Source organism: Watersipora subatra, chromosome 3 (assembly GCF_963576615.1).
Source record: "Watersipora subatra chromosome 3, tzWatSuba1.1, whole genome shotgun sequence".
NCBI lineage: Eukaryota > Metazoa > Bryozoa > Gymnolaemata > Cheilostomatida > Watersiporidae > Watersipora > Watersipora subatra.
The window spans coordinates 75,057,068-75,082,295 of record NC_088710.1 but is presented as its reverse complement, the minus strand read 5'-3'; the positions used below and the strand labels follow the sequence as shown (position 1 = coordinate 75,082,295).

At 36.9% G+C, this 25,228-nt stretch overlaps 1 protein-coding gene across 2 annotated transcripts; it reads left to right on the top strand.

The window, feature by feature from the left end:
• The first annotated feature begins 9,175 nt into the window (after positions 1–9,175).
• On the top strand, positions 9,176–24,470 carry LOC137390346 (ALX homeobox protein 1-like). Of its 2 annotated transcripts, none has more exons than XM_068076679.1 (5): positions 9,176–9,504; positions 13,371–13,678; positions 19,481–19,642; positions 22,169–22,382; positions 23,752–24,470. In XM_068076679.1, the coding sequence occupies exons 1-5, from the start codon at positions 9,249–9,251 to the stop codon at positions 23,862–23,864; spliced, it is 1,053 nt and encodes a 350-aa protein (XP_067932780.1). In that variant the 5' UTR covers positions 9,176–9,248; the 3' UTR covers positions 23,865–24,470. The 2 variants fall into 2 exon arrangements, with proteins under 2 accessions (XP_067932780.1, XP_067932781.1); XM_068076680.1 differs by having other exon boundaries at positions 22,169–22,393.
• Positions 24,471–25,228: the final 758 nt, after the last annotated feature.

Genomic DNA, 25,228 nt, shown 5'->3' with positions numbered 1-25,228 from the left:
AAAAAATTCTTACTCGTGATGCAGCAGAATTGTGCAAGTTAAAGGTATTGCTAACACTATATTTTGTCATGACTAAAGTTAACCTCACTTCAATAACTTTTTTCCCAATGTTTTTTAAAAAAAATTGCACTTAATATATTAACATAAAATTTTAGTTTGAAAAATTCTCTCTAGTAAAGTAAGGATTAGCCAGCCCTTTAAGGAATTTTTTGTATGTGCAACTAAAGTTTAAATCTATGACTTAGTAACAACTGCCTAAATATACAAAATATACAACATATAGCTGTTACAACATAGCTGTTCTTCCTCACAGCTACTTTATAAGTCAGCCAATCGTGGAACTATCAGGTTTCCTTTTGTTCGTTCATCAGAGCATTTAAGAAAATCACACATAACTTGCAAGCTCTCGAGTTTATTAAATTTCTTGCAAAGTTAATAAGGACTTTAGGCAAAGTCTAGAAAAGATCCATTTATTATCTAAAATAAAGAAGTTGCTGTTTGTATGCAATATAGTTTTTAACTTCTCTTAAACATCTTAAGGCATACACGACATTGAATATATTTTTTAGCTTCTCCACAGGTATAAAGACATTTCATGGCTAAGTCCTCCCCTTCTCAGTTCTCCCATAATAACATGCTAGGGTTGAGACTCCTTCAGTTGCTGATACATGTAGATGAAAATGCTGGGTAACAACAGCCTCTCCTTATCTTGTCATCTGATTATTCCGAGGCTTTAAATGATGTTTGTAAAGTTAATTTTTTCTGATCCGATGCTGTAGCTCTAGCAGAGGGTTTCATTTCAAATATTGCCCTGCGTGTTAAAATATTTAAAGATATTTTGTTGCGCAATAATTGATTAATGACCCGAAAAATGGTTTGTAACGTGAAAGAATGTCCCGTGTCATACCATATCTGGTACTTTCCTGGGAACAACATTCTAACTGAGCCAATTCCATTGGTTTATAGTTTAAATCCAAGTGACTTGGAGAGAACTAAACCATTTAGTTAGTGTAGTGAGTATTACACCGCGTACTTAGTTAGTGTAGTGAGTATTACACCGCGTACTTAGTTAGTGTAGTGAGTATTACACCACGTACTTAGTGTAGTGAGTATTACACCGCGTACTTAGTTAGTGTAGTGAGTATTACACCGCGTACTTAGTTAGTGTAGTGAGTATTACACCGCGTACTTAGTTAGTGTAGTGAGTATTACACCGCGTACTTAGTTAGTGTAGTGAGTATTACACCGCGTACTTAGTTAGTGTAGTGAGTATTACACCGCGTACTTAGTTAGTGTAGTGAGTATTACACCGCGTACTTAGTTAGTGTAGTGAGTATTACACCGCGTACTTAGTTAGTGTAGTGAGTATTACACCGCGTACTTAGTTAGTGTAGTGAGTATTACACCGCGTACTTAGTTAGTGTAGTGAGTATTACACCACGTACTTAGTTAGTGTAGTGAGTATTACACCGCGTACTTAGTTAGTGTAGTGAGTATTACACCGCGTACTTAGTTAGTGTAGTGAGTATTACACCGCGTACTTAGTTAGTGTAGTGAGTATTACACCGCGTACTTAGTTAGTGTAGTGAGTATTACACCGCGTACTTAGTTAGTGTAGTGAGTATTACACCGCGTACTTAGTTAGTGTAGTGAGTATTACACCGCGTACTTAGTTAGTGTAGTGAGTATTACACCACGTACTTAGTTAGTGTAGTGAGTATTACACCGCGTACTTAGTTAGTGTAGTGAGTATTACACCACGTACTTAGTTAGTGTAGTGAGTATTACACCGCGTACTTAGTTAGTGTAGTGAGTATTACACCGCGTACTTAGTTAGTGTAGTGAGTATTACACCGCGTACTTAGTTAGTGTAGTGAGTATTACACCGCGTACTTAGTTAGTGTAGTGAGTATTACACCGCGTACTTAGTTAGTGTAGTGAGTATTACACCGCGTACTTAGTTAGTGTAGTGAGTATTACACCGCGTACTTAGTTAGTGTAGTGAGTATTACACCGCGTACTTAGTTAGTGTAGTGAGTATTACACCGCGTACTTAGTTAGTGTAGTGAGTATTACACCGCGTACTTAGTTAGTGTAGTGAGTATTACACCGCGTACTTAGTTAGTGTAGTGAGTATTACACCGCGTACTTAGTTAGTGTAGTGAGTATTACACCGCGTACTTAGTTAGTGTAGTGAGTATTACACCGCGTACTTAGTTAGTGTAGTGAGTATTACACCGCGTACTTAGTTAGTGTAGTGAGTATTACACCGCGTACTGTAGTTAGTGTAGTGAGTATTACACCGCGTACTTAGTTAGTGTAGTGAGTATTACACCGCGTACATCCTCAACTCGGACCCTTTTTTTTAGCTAATAAATCCAACTTCTTCGTCTTCTTAACGAGCCTTTTTTTACATTTTAACAAAAGTTAATGAAGCCTCTTCACCCTTATTTCTTTTGCTCTTTCCTCCATGATAGTTTCTCTTTGACTTCTTCTCTCTCCACCTTCTACTCTCATGAACTTGTGTCACCTCACTTCTGCATTTTTATCTTTACACCTTATCTCACTTCATATCATATTCTTATCTCACTTCATATCATATTTTTTTACAGAACAGTTCTCGATAATGAAATAGCTGTCAAACTTTGACAAAGTAGCGAGATGTCATGACACCTTTGCCTAGTAAAAATAGAGACCTTAGACATGCCAAATATGATAGGAAATACTAAAAAAGAAGCGTTCAAACAAACAGTGAGTTTTATGCGTACATGTGCTTCAGTGTGTCAGTGAAATAAAATACATCTTGTGAAGCTGAAATTTGATATGTCGTAGGAAAAGTAACGATACCACGCTTTGTTTATCTCCATTTCTAATCAACAGCAGCGAGGCTTCTGTTTGCATGTGATTGCTAGTGATATTATAGTGATCAAACCGCTACCCTAATTAGCCAATAATACGTAATCCATCAAAATATTGCTTTTACCTTAACACGCGTCAGCCCTTTAGATAATATACAGTGCTAAGTTTGCATTGTAGGATTAGAAGTCCTGGGTTTAAGTAGGGAGTTATCCTTATTTGTGTCTCAGTGTTCGCATTTTGAAGAAAAGACTTTGGCAAAACAGTATTAACTTGATTGTTTCAACATTGGACAGTAGATTCTACTTATTAATAGTAGAATCATTTACTAACAATAGAGTTATTATATTTATTAACATTAGAGCTATTTTATTCAGTAACAATAAAGTTATTCTATTTATTAAAATTAGAGTTATTTTATTTATTAACAGTAGAGCTATTTATTAACAATAGAGTTATTCTATTTATTAACAGTAGAGCAATTTTGTTCAGTAAAAATAGAGTTATTCTATTTATTGAAAATAGAGTTATTTTATCTATTAACAGTAGAATTATTCTGTTTATTAACAGTAGAATTATTTGTTACCAGTGGAGTTATTTATTAACAGTAGAGTTATTTATTAACAGTAGAGTTATTTATTAACAGTGGAGTTATTTATTAACAGTAGAGTTATTTATTAACAGTAGAGTTATTCTATTTGTTAACAGTGAAGTACACTTTGAGCTGCCTAGAGGCTCATATAGGCATAATGAGCGTTATTTTTAAGTGAACCCTAATAGAAAAGGCTGAAAGATTATTATACAAAGTTGAAGGGGCTATGGCCGAGAGACTTGCAGAAGATTTGTAAGTTTTAGAAACATTTACTTTTTTCCGATCATGTTGACTAGATAATATTCAAGACTAGACCCGCTACTGATGCCTTTATCAATCTGCAGGAAGCTGGCATAAAACCAACCAGCCTATTGTTGTTCTACCAGAGCAGTGCCCTATCCATCTTGTAGTATGCAGCCCTTGCTGGTCTCTATATTGATCATATGGAGATACACGGAATCTAGAAAGACTATAAAAACTTAGTGTTAGACAGTTAGAGAGAGGATGCCTTATATGGAGGCTTTATGGAAATAATTATGACCAACGAATGGAGGCCCTCAGGCTCAATGAACTTACAGTTTTTCTGAATCTGTGCTGTCTAAAATACTCTAATCTACTACCTATCTACTATTCTGTATAACCCCTTCAAAGCTACACCCTACAAACAGAAACCACTGAACCAGACACAAACATTTTGTCATCCTATATCTAGAACATCCTTAAATCAAAAGAATTTAATTTTTAAATACTGTTGAATTCCTGTGTTTTTTTTTACATGGCCCGGCTTGCTTTTGTTGGCATTGGCCAAGGAAACAACATTAAGATCAAATTAAAATAAAGAAATGGGGGATCACCAACTACTCTAGGCTAGAAGTCACCAGCTACTCTAGGCTAGAAGTCACCAGCTACTCTAGGCTAGAAGTCACCAACTACTCTAGGCTAGAAGTCACCAACTACTCTAGGCTAGAAGTCACCAGCTACTCTAGGCTAGAAGTCACCAACTACTCTAGGCTAGAAGTCACCAACTACTCTAGGCTAGAAGTCACCAACTACTCTAGGCTAGAAGTCACCAACTACTCTAGGCTAGAAGTCACCAACTACTCTAGGCTAGAAGTCAATAGCTTTTCCTAAAACCAATTGTCGACAAACAGCAAAAATTAGACGTGCACTTTCATTTAGTTTTCTCTACTTTCTCAAGTTCGTCTTCTTTTTTATGGTAATATGTAGATGTGACTATATAATACGACTACATAATATGACTATATAATACGACTATATAATACGACTATATAATACGACTATATAATACGACTATATAATACGTATATATAATACGACTATATAATACGTATATATAATACGACTATAAAGAGGATTTGTTTATTGCTGTTCAATTTCTAATCAACTGCGAATATCTTTACTCATAAAAAATAATATGTTTTTTGTCCTACCAATGTAATGTCCTATCAATGTAATGGTTTTACAAACAAAACAGTTTCCATGACCTTAGCCTCTGCTCTTTTCATTTTTCAGTCAAAATAAGATTACTTCGGAAACAAAAGGAAATCATGGTTTCTTCATGTCTTTTAATTTTGCTGTAGCATCTAATGCATTTCTAGGATAAGTTAGTGTGTGTAATAATAATGTGTAATGATATCAGCAACTGATAGTTTCTTAGAGTCACCCAAAGCAATCCTGTTCAAAAAGTTACAATCTTTTGTAAGCCCAAATCATCTCATCTTCGGAGGCACTGTTTTTATTGGGTACTCAAATCACAGTACACTAATACCTTCATAGGTGACATCACCATGTGCCATGTCTCGACATGTCAAAAATTTATATTCAAAATACATACTCTTTTAATTCTTTTATTGTATAAGAACATACAAACATGATTCAAAGCCTTTTTACGTATCAAGTTAGCTATTTTAAATTGAACATAGCGTTATTCTTAGGAAGTATATTTGAAGGCATGTAAAAGTCTGATGTATGCCATCTGTTGCATATATATTGAAATTATATCAACCATGACTAAATCAACAATATCATTTACTTGTTAAAACCCGCTACAGCATGCGACAGATTATGCATCATTTTAATGTAAACAGAACTTTGTGTCTCTGAATACTGCCAAGTCACGGAATATCAATTTTACCCTAAGGAGAACTGTACACAGCCCTTCTACCACCATAAACAATAGTGACAGCGTCAGCCAAATACAGGGCATACAAATAGACAATACTTTACAATTTTAAACCATGTCAACATTGTTATTTCAAAAATTAGATCATCAACTCAACACGCTCTAGCTTAGCTCAGAAACAGGTGTGAAACCAAAAGGAATTGTTCTTTTACCAGAAATGTATATTGTTCACTTTGCCATACGCTGCTCCAAGCTGGTATCCCTTTGTGTAGGAGACTGATCAAAAATAGAGCGCTTTCAAAAATTATACTTTATGATTACGTTGTTTTTATGGACAGTCAAGGTCAGCGTCTAAATGCCCTTAAATGCTGAGCTGTGTTGTTAAATAATTGCCACCTACATACTCAGATCATATCCCCGATCTTCATGATCATCCATTAGATTCCTACATTCTCAAAAATCCACTACACCTTATACCAGATACCAAATACCGGATACCAAATACCAAATAATAAATACCAGATACCAACATTTTGCCAATCCACATTATAGAACAGGGTTATGCAGAAAAAGCTTGTTCTTACGCGTAATTACGGTTTATTACTCTTTATGTAATTTTTTGTTTTTTGTCTAATGATCTAATTTGCTCTGATTGGTAATGATAAGCTTCATATCTACTTATTTAAGGCTGCTATACAGTATTATAGTTGCTGTCCTTGCTGAAAGTCACCATTCTCGTTGTAGACGACACCCAATATATTTAATAAGTTGGAGAGATACGTTATTCATACCCCTCAGTTGAAACTGTAATGGAGAGCTGACAGAGTTTTCTCTTTTGAATTATTATGAGTCAAGCTATAGATATGCGTGTTTATCGTGCTGTCTCTTTTGTTGATAACTATTTTGAACTATCTTTCTTTAGTCTGCTGATAGATTTGAAAGTGCGAAGTAAAAAACTTAACGTTTTTTACAGCTGCTTGCTTCGGGTCGCAGTGCATACTGTGAAGCCATATGTTGCCGATTACACCAACAGTGTCTGGCTACTGGAACAGGTTTTGTTGGAGAATCTATCTGTTTATATTGCCAACATCAAATAGTGTACGTTATGTGATATTTAGCAATAACAAACACACATTTACGCCTACGTAGATGTCTGCTGCTAGGTAGCAATGCTTTTAGCTAGATAGCAATATTTGCTGCTAGGTAGCCATGCAGGCGATTTGAATCGAAATGCTTCCCAACCTATTGCAATTTTGCGACTTTTAAATTTTTTGACCGGCATGAAATTGTGTGTTTGCTTGTCAATTCATCTCTTTTCTTAGCATTCAGATTTCCCTCTCCTGCTGTGCTCAGGTTCTTTGAATTAAATTTCATGATTGTGTTATAGAGAAGGTCAGACCTTTGACTGGAGGCAGTCAGGCGGTTCGTATCAGGTTTTAGCTTAGCACTGTGTCATCACATGACAGGTGCTTGTTATGTACATCCATAGCCAGGTGGTCACTCGCGTTTACCTGTCAAAATCGATAAGAGTTTATTTAATTGTAGACATTATTTTAGGCCCACACAGTTTGATTGTGTTATTTTGCATTTTTTATATTATTAGTTATATATTATATTATTATATTAAATATTATACTACGCATTATAGATTTTTGGCAGCTCCTTGAGATTAGCTTTTGTTGCTCTGATAATTGGGTGCGCTTATAATAGCCAATGAAGAGGTAATTACGGAGGAAATATTACACAATAGAGGTACCCAGTCAGACCTGATGCAACCGGCGGCGAGTCATGATAGCCAGACCAACACTTTGAATAGAAGAGCGACCCAACAAAGAGAAACTCAGTTGGTTTTAGCAAATTCTAGTAAAAAACCAGGTAAAACACGAACATTTCCCTTAAGACGGCTCGGGATGTGCAGCTTGAACCACTGCACATCTACATGAGGCATTTCAAAGAGCCGCCGAGCTATTGATGTTTTTGTAGAGGCGCTCATTATAATGAATGCGGTATGTGCGGGTATATTGTTTTATAAAATAAAGCTCGAGTAATAACGTATTGCAGATGTTACTTAGTTTTTTTACCCAGTGAGCATCCCTCACGCAGTCTTCTGAGAAATGTGCAAGTAATTTTCGCGTATTAGCATCTCAGCTAATCTAATACAAGTAATGGTTAGAAATACCTGCAGAAAAGGTTAAGGGTTGCGCTATCAACTATCTATGATATTAGGCGTTGAATATTACATCTCTAAGCTAATTCCTCACACAATATTTAAATGGCAAACCGTAGCATGGAAAACTTTTCTTAACCGCTTCTGGGCATTGCGCAAAAATGTGACAAAGAAGTGAGGTGCTACGACCTCAAAGACTTCCTCGCTTGTGAACCCCGGCTGCCACTATCTTGTTGCGTATAATTATTTAATTTATATAAATTGTGGCCAACTCCGCAAAACCATTAGTAATATATTAATTCAATTGTAGATGACATGGGTGATGGACAGATCTAAGCGAGTGATGGACAGGTCTAAGCCGGTGATGGACAGGTCTAAGCGGGTGACACTATTTCTGTGACAGACATTTTTAGTTGATAAAGGACATATGTTGAAGCACTCGAACACAAACTACAAATATATCATGTCTAGAATGTATTTATAAGCGTCCCTAGATTGCTCCCACTACGTCTCCTATAACCATCAATAAACCATCAATAAACCATCAATAAATTCATTAGCATTAATCAGTTATAAAAGTAGATTAAAAGAGTTTCATAATCCTCAGTGATTAAGTAAACACGCAGCAGAAGGCTAGTAATAATTTATTTAAGCAATAATTCTAGAATTATTTTTGAGCTGATATACGCTAAGAACACAAATTGAATAAAACAAGAAAATCACATTAGCCTCCACCCGCAGCCAGTAACTTATCCTTCATCGGGTACTTGCGGCAAATAGTAACAAAATTTATGTCTATAGTTCTAAAGGTTATTATTTTCTATTTCGATAGCTAATAATTTTGAGCAATCGACAAAATATTGTTGATTTTTGAAAAATGATTCAAGCGCTGTTATTATAGCTAATTTAATATAAGTTTTTAAGCAAGCCTTATGAACCTTGATTCGTAGGTAGAGCTTCTCATCAGAGCAAGCGAGAAGTCAGACTGGTGACAAGCTCTGCCTCATCAGCTCTTTGAAAAGCTCTAAATCTCACTATAAAATATTTACTGTAAGTATTTCAACATTTGCCCAACTCGGCCTGCTGCCAGATTCCTTCCACACATGTATTTTTAAAGGTATTTGACATAATAACAGCATTTTTATTTGTAATTGCCAAAGTTTGCCTGAATACTTTACTTTAAAAATGAATAAAACTTGGCATCTAGCTACTCACTCTCACTGCCTCACTACTTTCATGTCCCGCTGTCACTACAACCGCATGGTCAGCAGGGGTGTCCTAATTGATGAGAACTACTGGAGGCAGCATTTGTGTAAAGCGGGAATGTGTGTGTGCGTTACTATGGTGACCAGCCTACAAGTTTACGTATAGAGCCTCTCACGGATCCGCTGTGGCAGCAGACGCACCTCAACATCGGGCAGGACAAGAAGCAGGCACCGCCAGCTAGTCAGTTGCGAGAATCAAGAGTGGATAGTCGAGAGAGAAATTACATGAGTGGTGTTCTAGGAGGCGGCCAGTCGCAGGACGATAAAAGAGGTGCTATGTTAAGCGTGGACTTCGCTGGCAAAGCTGTAGGTGATATGAGTATGCAGTACATGGCCAAAGGAGAGCCACCGAGCTATACAACAGTACGTAGCAGCCGACCGCACGAGTACATACCAGCCACCGAACAGCCACATGGAAATACTATGGAGAATAAGACTCAACAGCATACGATTAATGACATTCTAAATTCTACTAAGCAAGGTAAATTATGGCTGCCTTTTTCTCTTTTTCTCCCTTTCTTTCGAATCACTCTTCTGTCAAGTCACTTCTCTCCCTGTTTGCTTCTCTCCCTGTTTGCTTCTCTCCCTGTTTGCTTCTCTCCAGCACAATCAGAATTATCTAAGAAATCTCGATTTGGTTTTTAAACCAAAGTTTCAACAAGAAATACATTTCTCTGCAGTTAGCACTAATACATGTTTTATTGTTAGAAATTTTACTAGCGTATCTGATAATGCTGTCGCTAACGTCGCTGCTAGCGTTGCTGCTAGCATTGTTGCTAGCATCGTTGCTAACATTATTGGTAGCGCTATTGCTAGTGTTGTAGAGTGTTATTGCCAGCATTGTTACTATTGTTATAACATGTTGTTTGGCTGCTGCCGTTGCGATGAACAAAGCTCTTGTAATCTCAACATAGCTCTTGTTTTAACTCCAAGCAAAACAAACAAACTTCATTTTCATGGATTGGCGAACATCTTGAAAAAGAGAGATCCAAAATACACAATATTACAAAAACCAAAACTTTCTGAAACTTCAGGAAAGTGAAAACGAGTTTTTTTTGCACTTTTGATTAGAGAGTTCACCGAGATCAACGGCAAGCTATATACCAGCGTAAGGACAGCCCTTGAGTGTTACATAAATTGTGTCTGTATGGTCTCTCCTTGGCTTTATTCCTTACTCTTTCTCATCTGCACCGCTACGAGCTGCCCAACGTCTTCACCCTCTATTATACTTTTTATCGACAGGTGATGCCAGGTGATGCGTTCATATCTCTTTATAATTAGTTTTCATTCAGTCATTCATTATGTAATTTTAACTATTTTGATTGAGAGGTAGCGCTGGTTGGATACAAATATAATTACATTACAATACTGAGAAAGTTGTTTATCTTATAAAATTAGACAATTAATTGGCGTATCTATGCTATTTATTCTCCGGCCGCTGCCTTTAGTCGCCGCTCTCCTACTAGCTCTCACTCTTCTCTATCAGCGCTACAAGATTAGCAATCAAGTATCCTGAAATCTAAACAATAAACAATAAATATGCTAGCTGATATTGCTAGCAGGAGTAAATCTATGAAGGCTCGATGTAAAATTCTCTACCAGAGATCAGTGAGAACTCACGTCATTCGTACTGCTGCTGCTTGTCGTAACAGAGACCTTTTATAACCAGCTGGTTTATACTGTACTGTGAACTCTTGTTGAATGGAAAACTAATGCCCTTTCATCAGCTCATTTTAGGTCATTTTATCAGCTTAACGCTGTCGTAGCACCTTTAGACAAACTATTTTTGTCCTACTTCACATGTCAGAAGTCTGGCAGCAGACTTGCCGCCTCAACTACCAAGTGCAGTTCATCATAGCCATTACCACTTTTCATCAATACCTTTTTCTCTTTGTTTTTTTACCAAGGAATTATTCAACTCCACACTTTCACCGTGTCCAACCATGCCAGGGCTACAATTATCAGTTAGTTGAAAGCTAATAAGATGGATGAATCAGCAACCGTAAGCAAAAACACATGTAAAGTGGCTGCCACTACGTCTCATCTCCTTCCGTAGACTCCCACCGTGTCTGCGCCGTATTCTGTCGCAACCCTTTGTATACGTTTCTCAAATACTCCTTCCACAAAATTCAAAGTTACTAAAAATAATTACATAAAAATATTTCCTTTTTTCAGCGATGACGTCTGTGTGACACATTTTTTAAGAGTTTTATAAAATTACTGTTTTATTATTTATTTGTTGAATATGTGATAAACATGCAAAGAGTTGAGATCGGTAGTGACACTAGAGGCAGTACAAGGAGTTGAGATCAGTAGTGACACTAGAGGCAGTACAAGGAGTTGAGATCAGTAGTGACACTAGAGGCAGTACAGTTACTGAGAAAGCATTGAAAAGTTTGTAGAGGTTGAGATAGCAGAAAGATATAACGCAAGACAGCGGTTGACATGATGCAAATGACAAGAGGCTTTCTTTTATGGCTCTGCTGTCGTTGACGAAACATAAAATTGTCTGTTGATTAGTAGGCAGTAGATTTTGCTGCGTGTCTATGAAATCTTGCATAGTAACATTAGCAGCAGCGTTTTGGAATTGAAGATGAAAGTCGATTCAGCTGCGGTGTCTCCAATTACCTCGACTGCGAGGCTTAGAGGGCAGCTCATGTAGGGACATCCTAACCTCAGCGGCTGTAAAGTGAACCTAGCTCGGCGCCACGCTGGACAACTGCTTGACATGTTTATCAATGAAACCACAAGTGTGGACTTGAATTATATGCTTTATTTTACCTCGCTTTTTTATAATATTAAATTTTGTCATCTTTTCATGTAGGTAAACAGCATTTTTTATACTCTTCAATTTATGATTGGCATCGATTCTACTCATCAGTTTGGACTGGCTTACTAAGAGATAGTCTTATCTGAATATTACGTATCTACGACTATCAATATGAACAAAAAAATTCGTAAGCACGCAAACATTTTTCTAAAAATATTAAAATATAAATTTGCAATTCAAAACATTTAATTCAAATTAATAAATTATCTGTGTGTAGCGAAGTTTCTGCACTTTGAAATATTCTGCTATAAAAATATTAATTGCATGAGTTAATACACGACGTATCATTTGTTAAAGTTTTGACAATCTTACAAATTTTAAAGACTCAACAGATAAATATAGTAAATAAATATTCTTTAGTACTGCAAAAAAGTTAAAAGATTTTAGAAAATAAAATTTTTAAAGAAGCACTAGTCAAGACTAAATACTCAACTTCTCACTCAGACCGGATCTAAAAGCGACAGCATACATGTAGTGCTTGCGCCAGTCATCAGTGTCTTTAAGCAGGCACCTGTTTTCCCACAGCACTCGTCACATCTTGTCAACAGATGCTACATTTAAACCATAACTGTCACGAACAACTTTTATCGTATTTACTTGGTAAATCAGACACGCTGATTCCGATTTTGTACTCAAAATAAAGATTAGTCCACTAACCTTCAAAGTCATTTAGGCTTTTTTAAAGCTTTTCAATATCCGTTTCGAAAACAACACAATCGGCATTACAAGCTCTGCTCATAAATATGTGACGAAACCTAGCTTTTTCAGGAACGGAAGTTAGGAATGTTTAGTCCGATTTAGAATAATAGAGATGGGTGTCTTAAAACCCATAATTATCTAAATCCAGCCTGTAAAATAATTTAAGTTTTTTATGAAAGGTATATAAACTATTTAAAATTGCTCGTAGCTTGTCACATGATGTTTAAATGGGCTGAACGCCGAGAAAAATGAGCTCAAAAAGCGCGGTTTTATCACAAGCTAGCGTTGTTATCGCGCTTTTTTTAAATATGCAATGCTAAATAGTTTATCTACCTTTCAGAAAAGACTGATATTATTTTTAAGGCTGAATTTAGATATTAGTAGATTGTAAAACACCCATCTCTATTATTCTAAATCGGTATAAACATCCCTACGTACCTTCTGTTCCTAAAAAGCTAGGTTACGTCACGTATTTATGGGCGGAGCTTGTTATGGCGATCGTGTTGTTTTCGAGACCGATATTTAAATGCTGTAAAAAAGCCTTCATTACTCTGAAAGTTAGTGGACTAATCTTTATTTTGAGTACAAAATCGGAATCAGCGTGTCTGATTGACCTAGTAAATACGATAAAAGTTGTTCGTGACAGTTATGGTTTAAAGGCGAATGCCAAGGGCCTGCATGCAATCACCCCTTAATAATAATATAAATATACTTATAATTATACTTACACATAAAATGACTTAAATAGTCAAAAGTGTTAAATAATGTTCTGGTAACTTATACAATTCTTGTTCATATATGTTTATTTATATATTTAGTTGCAGCAGAAGACATCAAACCGTACTACAATCACAGTAAAGCACCAAATATTGACAATGATTCCTCTAGTAACTTGCAAACTCCTCCCGAGACTCCGACAGGAAACCTCAGCGGAGGTGAAGGACATTGCAGTGAAGATAGTAATGCCGGTGAGTCCGGAAAAAGAAAAAAAAGAAGAAATCGCACAACGTTCACAAGCTACCAGCTAGAAGAAATGGAAAGAATATTCCAGAAGACACATTATCCCGACGTGTATGCAAGAGAACAGTTGGCCATGAGGTGTGATCTAACGGAAGCCCGGGTGCAGGTAAGCCGTATATCCTCACTCAATGATGGTTGTCGCGGCACCCAGGGTTACGCTCATGACTAGGGGATAACAAAGAGCCCTTTTCTAATAAGGATAAACAGGTCCCAATATTATTATTAATTAAAATGTCGGTTAGCTTTGCTAACATCTTATGTAATACTGGCGAAAACTGACAGCGCTGTCAGAAAAGCACCTGGTTATTGAAATGGTAGATGGTAGTGTAACTAAACCACACAATTAAAGGCAGACTGATGGCATTTCTCACACGTTTATTTTTGTCTCCGCGTGAAATCAGGGCCAATAAATAACTCATAAACCCTTTATCGCTAGTCCCCTTTTAAGATGGCGGTTTACCACTGATCTTTCACACGAACATCTGCCTCCTGATGTACAGTTAAACCTCTAGGTGTACAGTCAAACCTCCAGGTGTACAGTCAAGCCTCCAGGTGTACAGTCAAACCTCCAGGTGTACAGTCAAACCTCCAGGTGTACAGTCAAACCTCCAGGTGTACAGTCAAACCTCCAGGTGTACAGTCAAACCTCAACTTGCCAATTGAGGTTTCTTTCTACGGTCGATATGATGTAAGACTTGGGCAGACACAACCTAGTTTCTAATATATGATTTTACGACTAACGGTGTCCAAAAAAACTTGAAACATTACAGTTCTGTATGTAAAAATAAAAATGCTAGTAGAAATTAAAAATAAACCTACAAATAATAAGAAATATATAAATTAAGTATATTTAAATTATATATAGTGTGCGAAAGAGAAGGTTACGCCTACACTCATTTTCCCTTCTCAATGATAACTTCTTCTGCTGTTTATTATTTCATCAAGGTAATTTTTACGTATAGTTTGTTTGTTTGTTTGTCTGTTTGTCTGTTTGTCTGTTTGGGCCACATTTGGTTTTTACAGGGAAGTTTTATAGAATGTATTTCCTTTAATGCTTTAAATACATAAATCCTTTAAGTTTTTATTCTTGTTTTTTGGTTCTAAAAAGAATCAAACAAAATACATTCTTTATAATATATATAAAGTATTCTCAAACGCCTAGCCGTTCTAGCCTATTATGATAACGATGTGTAATGCAAGTATCCAAAAGCATAAACTTTGTTTGTCAATGAGAATAATCCAAGCAACTTGACTAAAGTGGCCAACGTTAGCCTACGGTAAAAGTCTAAGGTAGAAGTCGGGTGCTCGCATCAGGACCCTTATGTTCACAACCATCCAGTCAGGAACAGGGTACTCGTGGAAGAGCAGCTACGTTGTCAGTTGAGTGCTGCTTTCCCAGTATAAACAGCGCTTTCTTTGTTTGTCTGGCAGGGTAGGAGAATAACAAAGGCACAATTTAAGCATAGAACTTTCAATAGTTGAGTAATAGAGAGACTTACATAGTGCTGCTGGAGAGACTTACATACTGCTGCTGATATTACTAATATTATGATTATTGGTTTTATTACAGTTTAAGCTGATGCTTTTTTTTGTCATCGACCTAGTTTTACTAGAATGAGATAGACAGGACTTTCCTGAGGATGTTAGCTCATCCTAACAGGGCTGTCTGTTGCACTAATAGCTATTTCTTTGCATCAACTCTCAGTCGAGTCATCCAATCAATAACCCAATTACTATTATTATTATTGTTATGGTTGTTTTTCCACACAAAAAACTATTAAAGAATCTTTTAGTTGAAAGCACGTAATTCTAACGCAAAAATATTTTTTAATTATTTTTATATTTGAGTCGTGATACAGAGTAACTGACCAGCCTTGTAAAACAGTACTCGCGAATTGAAATAGAAGGGGTGCCAATCATATTGGAGGTGACTGCACATATGTGAGGGGTGTTCCTTCATATGATCTCCTCTCCTGTCCCACCATCAGCGCTGCCGCTGCCGGGTCAGTATAGCTGAGAGTGTAGTGCGCAGACTCACAGACGAAGAGCTGTGTAAATTCAAGCTTGTAAAACAGCATTAATTAAAGGTCAATTAGAAGAAAAGGGGCTAATCAGTGTTAAACCGACCACAGAGCGCTGCCATTAAAATGCTTGAGAGCTCATCTTCCAACTTTCTAATGCTTTCTAACACTGGCACTGGTAACGCAGAGGAAGTACAATGAAAAGTTTTTAGCAAGCGATCTAAACCTGTCAGATAGTTTACACTAGCCCACTTGATCACCTCTTTCTCTAATTTTATTTGACGTATTTCACGCTTATTTTTATAAAAGAACCAAAAATATAGAGAACTGAAGAGATCACCCTAGCCCGTATGAGATGTGTTGAGATCACCCTAGCCTGTGTGAGATGTGTTGAGATCACCCTAGCCTGTGTGAGATATGTTGAGATCACCCTAGCCTGTGTGAGATATGTTGAGATCACCCTAGCCTGTGTGAGATATGTTGAGATCACCCTAGCCTGTGTGAAATATGTTGAGATCGCCCTAGCCTGTGTGAAATATGTTGAGATCGCCCTAGCCTGTGTGAGATATGTTGAGATCACCCTAGCCTGTGTGAGATATGTTGAGATCACCCTAGCCTGTGTGAGATATGTTGAGATCACCCTAGACTGTGTGAGATATGTTGAGATCACCCTAGCCTGTGTGAGATATGTTGAGATCACCCTAGCCTGTGTGAGATATGTTGAGATCACCCTAGACTGTGTGAGACGTGCTGAGCTAACCAACCGTATTCAAAATGGCGCGGATGGTTCCTATACTTCTCTGTATTTTGCTACTGTTTATGCTGTAGTGCACATTGCACTCTATGTATTAGACGTCTATGCGTAAGCTTAGTGCAGTGCATCTGTGTAAAATGTAGTGCAATATCAATGCCGTAATGCATAATGCACTCTGTATCTTTATTCTCATCACACCATTAATATGTCATAACATAATACATAAATATTAATACTAGAAGCATTGCTTAAAAAACCCTGGTTTATTTTTAACCTGCGTTTGTTTTTAGCCTGCGCATCTTTCTGAATGAAATGGGCTGATGAGATACTTGTCCCAGGTCTTTTGCAATTTAAGGGCTGGCTGAGAGAACTTGACTCGAGTAGTCTGTGTGTAAAATGATAGTCAGCGATATGCAGCGAGAGGCAGCAAGAGGCTGTTGGGGGTTGTTTGTTGATGCCCTTGTGGTTGAATTGGAGTCAGAGATGGAGATGTTGTCTGAGATTGTATTTCATGCTAACCAACACTCCTCCATAGATGAATAAACTTGAACAGCTGCGCGGAGACTTGGAGGAGACTTCATGACTGCTCATGAAAATCAAAGGCAACATTTCCATCGGTCTCCACATCCTTTCCACCATTTACAAAACTTTATTACGAGCCTTTAACTTTGATCTCACTATTAATGAAAGTTTAGTCATTCTTTCCTCAAGTAAATGAGTTATAAGTTTAATAAGGCTGTCCTTTGTTTAATTACGCCGGAGTGTTGGGGGTCAGGGGGTTACCCGCTATCTCTATTGGCAGCGGTTGACAGCGCCAGGGATTCCTCTATTTAGGCAGAGGCTTCCCCCATTTAATAACATAATGACTTGATCAATCTGACTTCATCAAAATTCATTATCTCTAATTTGTGTAAGCAGAAGCTGTCGATGGCTGCTTCAGTCCAAACTTGCCACATCTTCAATTACCTAACTTCAATTAAACAAATAACAGCTAGTCAATTCAATTAGCGCCTACCAATCAGCTATGGCAGCAGTACTGCAGCATTACGCTTAATTCATTTCAAAGGCTAGATATAAAATACAAACAGCTCTTGCGTTTGCAGTGGTGTTGAGTCAAAACACAGGCTCCCCTTTGGCTCCCGCACCGCCGAAAACTCTTAGTCAGTTTTACAAGCGAGTCTTGATCTTCCTGGGGCTATGGTGAAGGTCACTAGCGTGACTGCGGTGAACTGCTCTTTCACGCCCTTTTATCGAAATAGCAGCTAGCACGAGCTCTTTCCAAGGCATCACTATAAATAACGGTTTAACAAATAATATGATTGCATCACTTAAATTAAAAAGTTAAACTACATGTATTTAATTATTTAGAAGCAGTAGAAATAGAAATATTTCTGGTGTTTTAATGCTTGTTGTCCTATCTGTGAGCAATTGGCCGATGAGTGCACTCCCCAGGCTTGCACTAGACTCATAAACAAACATGAGAGATTGAGTGGAGTGTAGAGCACCGGGTGCATGAATGTTCTGCGCTCTTTGTGGCCCCCACGCTGCGATCTTAACAATCAGTCGTGGCAGTATTGGCAGCCCTGACAGCGATGAACAAAATAGAGCTCTTTGTAATTCTGCAGCATTCGTTACGTTCGACTGACAGGTCGAGCATCAAGCCTGGCATCAGAATGTTTATGTTCTATATCAACTATTATGCCTTTATGACTGACACTCGGCCTGAAACAATAACTAGAGAGCAGAATTACTCAGAATTTTGAAATATTATATGGCTAATATTCGAATCTAGCATTTGAAAAGTGAAAGATACGGCGTAAGCGAACTGCGCTCAGATTATAGATACTCGTGCCAAACTTTGAATAAAACTATTTCTTAATTTGCCACTCTAAAGGACACATGTAAAAATTAGTCGAAGAAGAATCAAGGGGAGAAATAAGAGAAGAAACACATCCTCTTGCTACGAAATGAGAAGGCCCACACTCCTTTGTTATATTTGTTAGTCGTTACTTTATAGCCGATATGAGTGCACCGCTCGTGTTCACAGCCTTCCCTCGCATCAGCTATCAGATTTCTCAAAGATAATAAGTCAGCGCAACTGACATATGCCTCTGGGCAGTGACACATCATTGGGATGAGAACAAACCCTTGCTATGTTTCCAATTAACTGAATATGTGTGAGCAGGGCTGAGTGTGGCCGATGTCAGGCAGACAAACAGATATACTGTAGAGGCCTGTATAACTGATGCAGGAGCAAGCACTTCTCTCTTGAATGTTTTATGCAAATCTCAAGAAAATATACTAATATCATCAAATTTACAGATGCCTCACATAGCGTAGTGACGTAACCATTTTAAACATGGGACTAGAGTATTTTAATAGCTATTCAGGAATACATTTTCCATTTGTGTTTTATGTTTAAAAACATTTAAAACATAGATTTGTCTCATCCTGTATAAAATTGTGAGTTTGAATGCTGCCTACTACACATTTATTTGCTGTTTATACAATACCTCAAAAATGGCAGAAAATTAAATAATAGTTTTTTTCATATATTTAGTACAGGTGAAAATAGGTGATTTTGCATGTTTTCACCATATTCAAATAAATCTAAAACAAACAAAAGCAAATCATAAGTAAAATTAAATTTTGTTGATTTTTAAGCTGATGCAGTAGAATATCAATAGACTCAAGTTCCTTAGCAATACGCTCTTCAAAAGATGGAGGTGTTAACAATGCAGTCCTAACTTTTTTTAGTAGGAATTGTTTTAAAAAATACATTATTTTTCAGTCAACAGAGTAGACAGTTAGCTAAACATCTACACTGCCCTGCACTACAGCTCTTGCGCGAGCGTGCCAAATCGTTATAAATTGTTCCAAGAGAAAATTACTCCTTATTAAAATAAAGTTATCTGCCCTCTCATAAGTTTCATAAAATGCATAGAATTTGCCGCCATTGAAAGCTCACAGCAGTTATAAGGAGCTAACTTAAGAATACCGTTGTAGAGATTGGCTGCGATTGGCTGAGGCCCACATGGCTTTTACGCTATAATTAAAATGCAAAATAGTTTTACGTTTTTGTTTTTAGATGCTGGTAATAATATAATATATTTTCTACTATAATTCACTATAGGTATGGTTCCAAAACCGAAGGGCAAAGTGGCGCAAAAGGGAGAGGTACGGTCAAATTCAGACAATGAGAACTATGACAAATACTACTGCTGCTGCTCCCACTTCCTATGACATGGCTTCTATGGGGCGCCAGGAGTACGTCCCGCATGATATTCCTCACATGGTAAATTTACAAAAATATATTAAATACTCTATAAGAACAAAGGAATGCAACTAGCAATAATGAAAGTTCACTTAGGGGTCACAACAGGACAATGTTATCCAAGGTACACTCTGACACACCAGAACTATTTCCACTGCCGTTTATTTTGGCCTCGCTTTAAAAATTTTGCTTATTTTCTGCATTATAAGATTACTTTTTTGGTGTAATTTTAGGGGTGATGAGAAATGGTTGCATTCTATCAAATCCGCTTCTCTTAAAAACTGATTGTTGACACGAGCTTAAATGACGTACAAAAAGAATCAGGGAATCAAACAGCTGATGACATCCTGAGTAGATTGTCAGTGAAAGGCCTCAGTAGCATCTATCACTAACAATAATAATAAAATACAGGAGTAGCGCATACTTGAGCTGTGAGCTAGACTCAGAGTCAATCTTATTTAAAAATTGTGTGCTGTGAACTGCCATGCTCCCAAAATGCTAAAAAATGCAACAAATTTAAAAGTTTTAACAAACATTCTGAGCATTTTACAATACCTTTAACGAAAAAAAAGAAAATTAACATATATACGTATATTTGTGTCTAATAACACTTGTATAAAATATACAAATGTATTAATAGCACATCACGGTTAAGTTTTATTTGGCTGTTGTGGCTACCATTTGTTATGCAAATAAACACTTTTTGACAGACCCATTTATCATGTATACATTTTTGACCAGCCTATTTATCACTCCTACCGTGTTTACCCTTGCTGACAATAGCATAACATACACAAGAACTTCTTTAAGAGGTAAAGACTATGAAAGAGAGGCAGCAGGGGGAAGGAGTTGGAGGCAGCAGGGGGAGGGAGTTGGAGGCAGCAGAGGGAGAGAGTTGGAGGCAGCAGAGGGAGGGAGTTGGAGGCAGCAGGGGGAGGGAGTTGGAGGTAGCAGGGGGAGGGAGTTGGAGGCAGCAGGGGAGGGAGTTATTTATGTTTAACAATTTTATAGATAACTTTACAAAAGCAAATCATATACCCTACAGGATGAAATTATTCGATGGATTTAATAATTCACGAATTTGCGTACTGTCAATTCCGCTAGTTATTAATATCTGCGAATAATTAGTTTTATTTTTAACACAAGGAAGAATAACTACTACCTCAAATTAAAAACTAGCCGTTATGCAGAGTTTGTAAACGTAGCTGAGTTTCAAACTCTTTTAAAATCATTGCTAGGGCTTTGAGTTAAGCCCATTGCCAATGCATCACACTTCTTTACAAAATTATTCAAGGTTGTCGCAAGTTATTTGGAATTCAGCACGACATCATCATCATCGCAAAAACCTCTCTTGCAGTTCTTTACGTTGAAAAAACTCATAACTTACCACAAGTTGTTGATTCAACAAAGGCCTTCAAGTTGATGAATATTCAGGAAAACTTCTAGATTCAGTCAAAAATTTTATAGCTTAGCATGATCGACATAAATTTCTTAGCTCAATAAAAACCTGAACACGTGGTATACGCACGTGAAGGTTTTACTCTGTTGCTAGCTTTCACAGATTAATTTATTTGCGAATGTGTTCATCCGCGATAATTTAGTCCGCGAGTATGCATGAAAAAACAATTCTCGCGAAATTTAACTCCGTGAATAATTTCATCCTGTAGGGTACTTTGCATATTTCTAATAAAGAATCTACTGGATGATTGTGGTCTTCCCCACTTCTCTGCGCTGCTAGCAATTTAGTATGACTATATATTAGGGTTATTATATGGTTTATTAGTATTACTATATTACCATTACTGTTATTATATCACTATTAGTGGTATTACATGACTATTATTGTTATATGATTATTAGTGTTATTATATGACTATTAGTGTTAGTATATAATTATTAGTGTTATTATATGACTATTAGTGTTATTATATGACTATTAGTGTTATTATATAAATATTGGTGGCACTGTACAAAAAGTGACCAATAAAATTGGCATCTTTAAAAAGGCAGTCATAAAAGTACTATAGCACTGTTGAAATTATGTGTTATAAATGGGCCGGCTGTCAAATTATCTAACACAATACCTGGCCAGACCAAGTGACTTGTAAATGTGGAGAGAAGTATGAACATGCACACTTTACAATTATAATGTTTATAGAAATTTATAGCTGATTGCTTGAATGACTCAACCTTGTGCATTACATTCAGCCCTTAAATCTTTTGACACATGTCACAACTGTCACATGTCACAACTGTCACATGTCACAACTGTCACATGTCACAACTGTCACATCTGTCACATTCTGACTTAACTGACACATGTGACATGACTGACACATGCCATCTAGCCGATATATGTCTCATAACTAACAAAGTAATTTAATTGACACTTGTTGCATAGTGACAAGTGTGACTCAGCTGACCCCTTTTACACAAGTATAAGTGACACTGCATAATGTTACTAACATATATGTATATGTCTAAAGCCGATACTGATCTTCAAAGTGTTCACAAGAGCATCAGTTTACTGGAGCCATAATATTTCAGGGATTTCAAGGCTGGCCTACATCAAATCCAAACACACAGACCTACATGCCACTAGCAAACCAAAGCTGTATGACACAATCAACTGCTGCTATGCCCAACTTTATGTCCTTCTCTCAACATATTCCACCCCTGAACAACCTGACGACAACTCCGCAGATGATAGGCATGGGTGCACCAAATGTCAGTCAAGTCGTTTCTGATAGCACAATAGGAGGTAAAGTACAGGTGTGCTATTTACTTCGTTACTCCATTTCTCTTATCTCATATCAACTGTTACACTTTGAATTGCATTATTCAGATAATTAGATATTTGCAATCTTTAATAGAGGCTAGTATTTCTAGTTAAATTCTGTTATCTAACAAATAATGAACACGGGATCCTTTGCACTATTGAACAACCTCTTTTTAGACTTTTATGGGCGTGGTTTCTCTGAAGGGGCGTGGTTTCTCTGAAGGGGCGTGGTTTCTCTGAAGGGGCGTGGTTTCTCTGAAGGGGCGTGGTTTCTCTGAAGGGGCGTGGTTTCTCTGAAGGGGCGTGGTTTCTCTGAAGGGGCGTGGTTTCTCTGAAGGGGCGTGGTTTCTCTGAAGGGGCGTGGTTTCTCTGAAGGGGCGTGGTTTCTCTGAAGGGGTTGTGAAAAAGACTGTAGTAATTTATATGTCAAATATTAACTAAACTTATAATTCTATAAAAAAATAACCACATCCCTCACGCTTAACATTATTCAGATAACACAGCCACATCCCTCACGCTTAACATTATTCAGATAACACAGCCACATTCCTTGCTCTCAACTTTATTCAGCTAACTAACACTCTCATTACCTGTGCTCTAAATAACATGTAACCATAGTCTTCATTTTTTATTCTATTTGAGAAACAGCCTCATTTCACATGCTAAACTTCATTAGATAACATATATCCTCATCTCTTACGATCAATTTTATTCAGATAATATATAGCCTCATTCCTCATGTTTTACAGTATTTAAATAACAAAGTATTAACGTGTTTAGTGATAAGTATAAAGACTCCTATCTAAAAAAATTTATTTGAAAGAAATTCCATGTTTTCCCATGACTGAATATTCAAATGAAGCAGTTGTTATTTCTCACGCAAAGACACTTTTATTATTCAAGTAAGACCAGTAAACAAAGCTGAGGCCCGACTCTGAACTCATCAACACCAGTGAATGTGAGCTGAACTACGGCCAGTAGTAAACATTTACACAAACATTCAGAGGGGTCGGTGGTAACTTTACAACGATCTGCAGAATTTAAGATGAGGTGACAGCGGCTGTGGCCTTGAGTCACCTCTGCTTGTTGGAACAAGTTTAAAATTAAAATGTATGCAACATTTTTCACAAAATGAAGCTTTCGTTATTAAGTCGTAAAAGAAATATTTTAACTATTGAGGGATACACTGACTGTATATACTCTAAAAGTTGTTCTCCTTGTAAACAAAAATAATTGACTCACTCTTAGTTCATTATCAGTTTAGTTACAAATTTATGACTTAAAATTGAAGCTCACTCCTTACCAGCAGCTATGATTATAAGAAATATACAATTAATACTGGGTGTTGCAGGCAGCGATGTATGCAATGAGCTGTGCTCCTCAAGTTTAGCGGCTCTTCGTCTCAAAGCACAGAATGTGTCAACAATGGGACTCGGTGCAATCTTCAGTCCATACAGCAAATAGCAGTATACTAGATTAGTTGATGGGTTACCATGGATACTTGTATCATAAGACTACCCAGCCATGAATAGAGCTGACAACTCCAGAAGGATTGTCAACTAGGCTTTGATGCGATAGTATTCCTAGCCTTAGAACCTTGCTTAACACTCATTATACTATAAAGTTAGCATAAATACTGACTAGTGGTCTGTTCAATATTGTCACAGACATATATTTAATTAACATTTTTTTCATTTTGACAATATCTTAAATACAGTAGAACATGAGTGTAGATATGCGATGTAAAAACATTTTCTCTGGTGAGTTTCTCAATTACTGCCAGAGTCAGCTGACCTGATTTACCAGGTTCTTATGAAGAGAATCAATCGTAATATTAGACTGTGATCACTAATTCTATCCCAACCTTATTTAGACGCGAATAGTGAGCTTAGGATCTCCAAAGTGTAAATGCTTGCTAAATATTCATATCATACAAGACTTTTATAGAACTTTTCACTGATGTATTTGTACCATGCTGCAACAAACTGCTGCAACCTGTTTCTTTTAAATAATTTGTAATCTGTTACATACATTTGTATCATACTACAATAAATGTACATTCATAGGTTTCCTCTTTCTTATCTTAATACTATCGAGTATTCCTTCGCATTTAATCCGGATTATCATAAAAAGATTAGCAGTTATGCCAAATATTGAAGAGCGCTTTGCTTAAAAGGTTCAGGAAGAACAGAGTGATCAAACTCGCGTATCTCTGATCTAAAGGCCTTTGGAGAACTAGCTAGAGTTAGATAAGACAACTCTCACTTATTTAGTCATATAAATCAGTTACTACTAATATACTGACTTCTTTAACAACCTATCAGCAGTTTAGTTAATATGAAATAACTTCTTCAATTATACCAATCTTCATCGTTTCTGAGATAGATGCTCAAACCCTAAAAATGTGTGGTAACATGCGAATGACTTACTTTGAATTAAACAAAAACACCTCTAGTCAAATCTCTAGCAGCTCACAGTGATGCTAGTAGATTTTTGTGATTTTGAGCTCGTCTGTCAGTGCGGAATATTGTAGAAAAACATTGCATGGAATATTTATTAAAGTAAATATATAGAAATTTCTCTTCCTTTTTGGCTTAAAATGCTTTCTGAATAGAGAGTATTACAATAGCTGGTTACATCTCCAAATGAACACATTTATCTTTCACTTGTGTTTTGGCCGAGTTGATGTCAATTGTTCGGTTCTAAAGACCTATGCTATAGCGATTCCGTGTTGCACACCTTGCGGTTGTGTATGCTCAGATAACATACATACTTACTATACAATTGAAGGGAAACACTACCATTTTAATAATGAATAATACATGTAA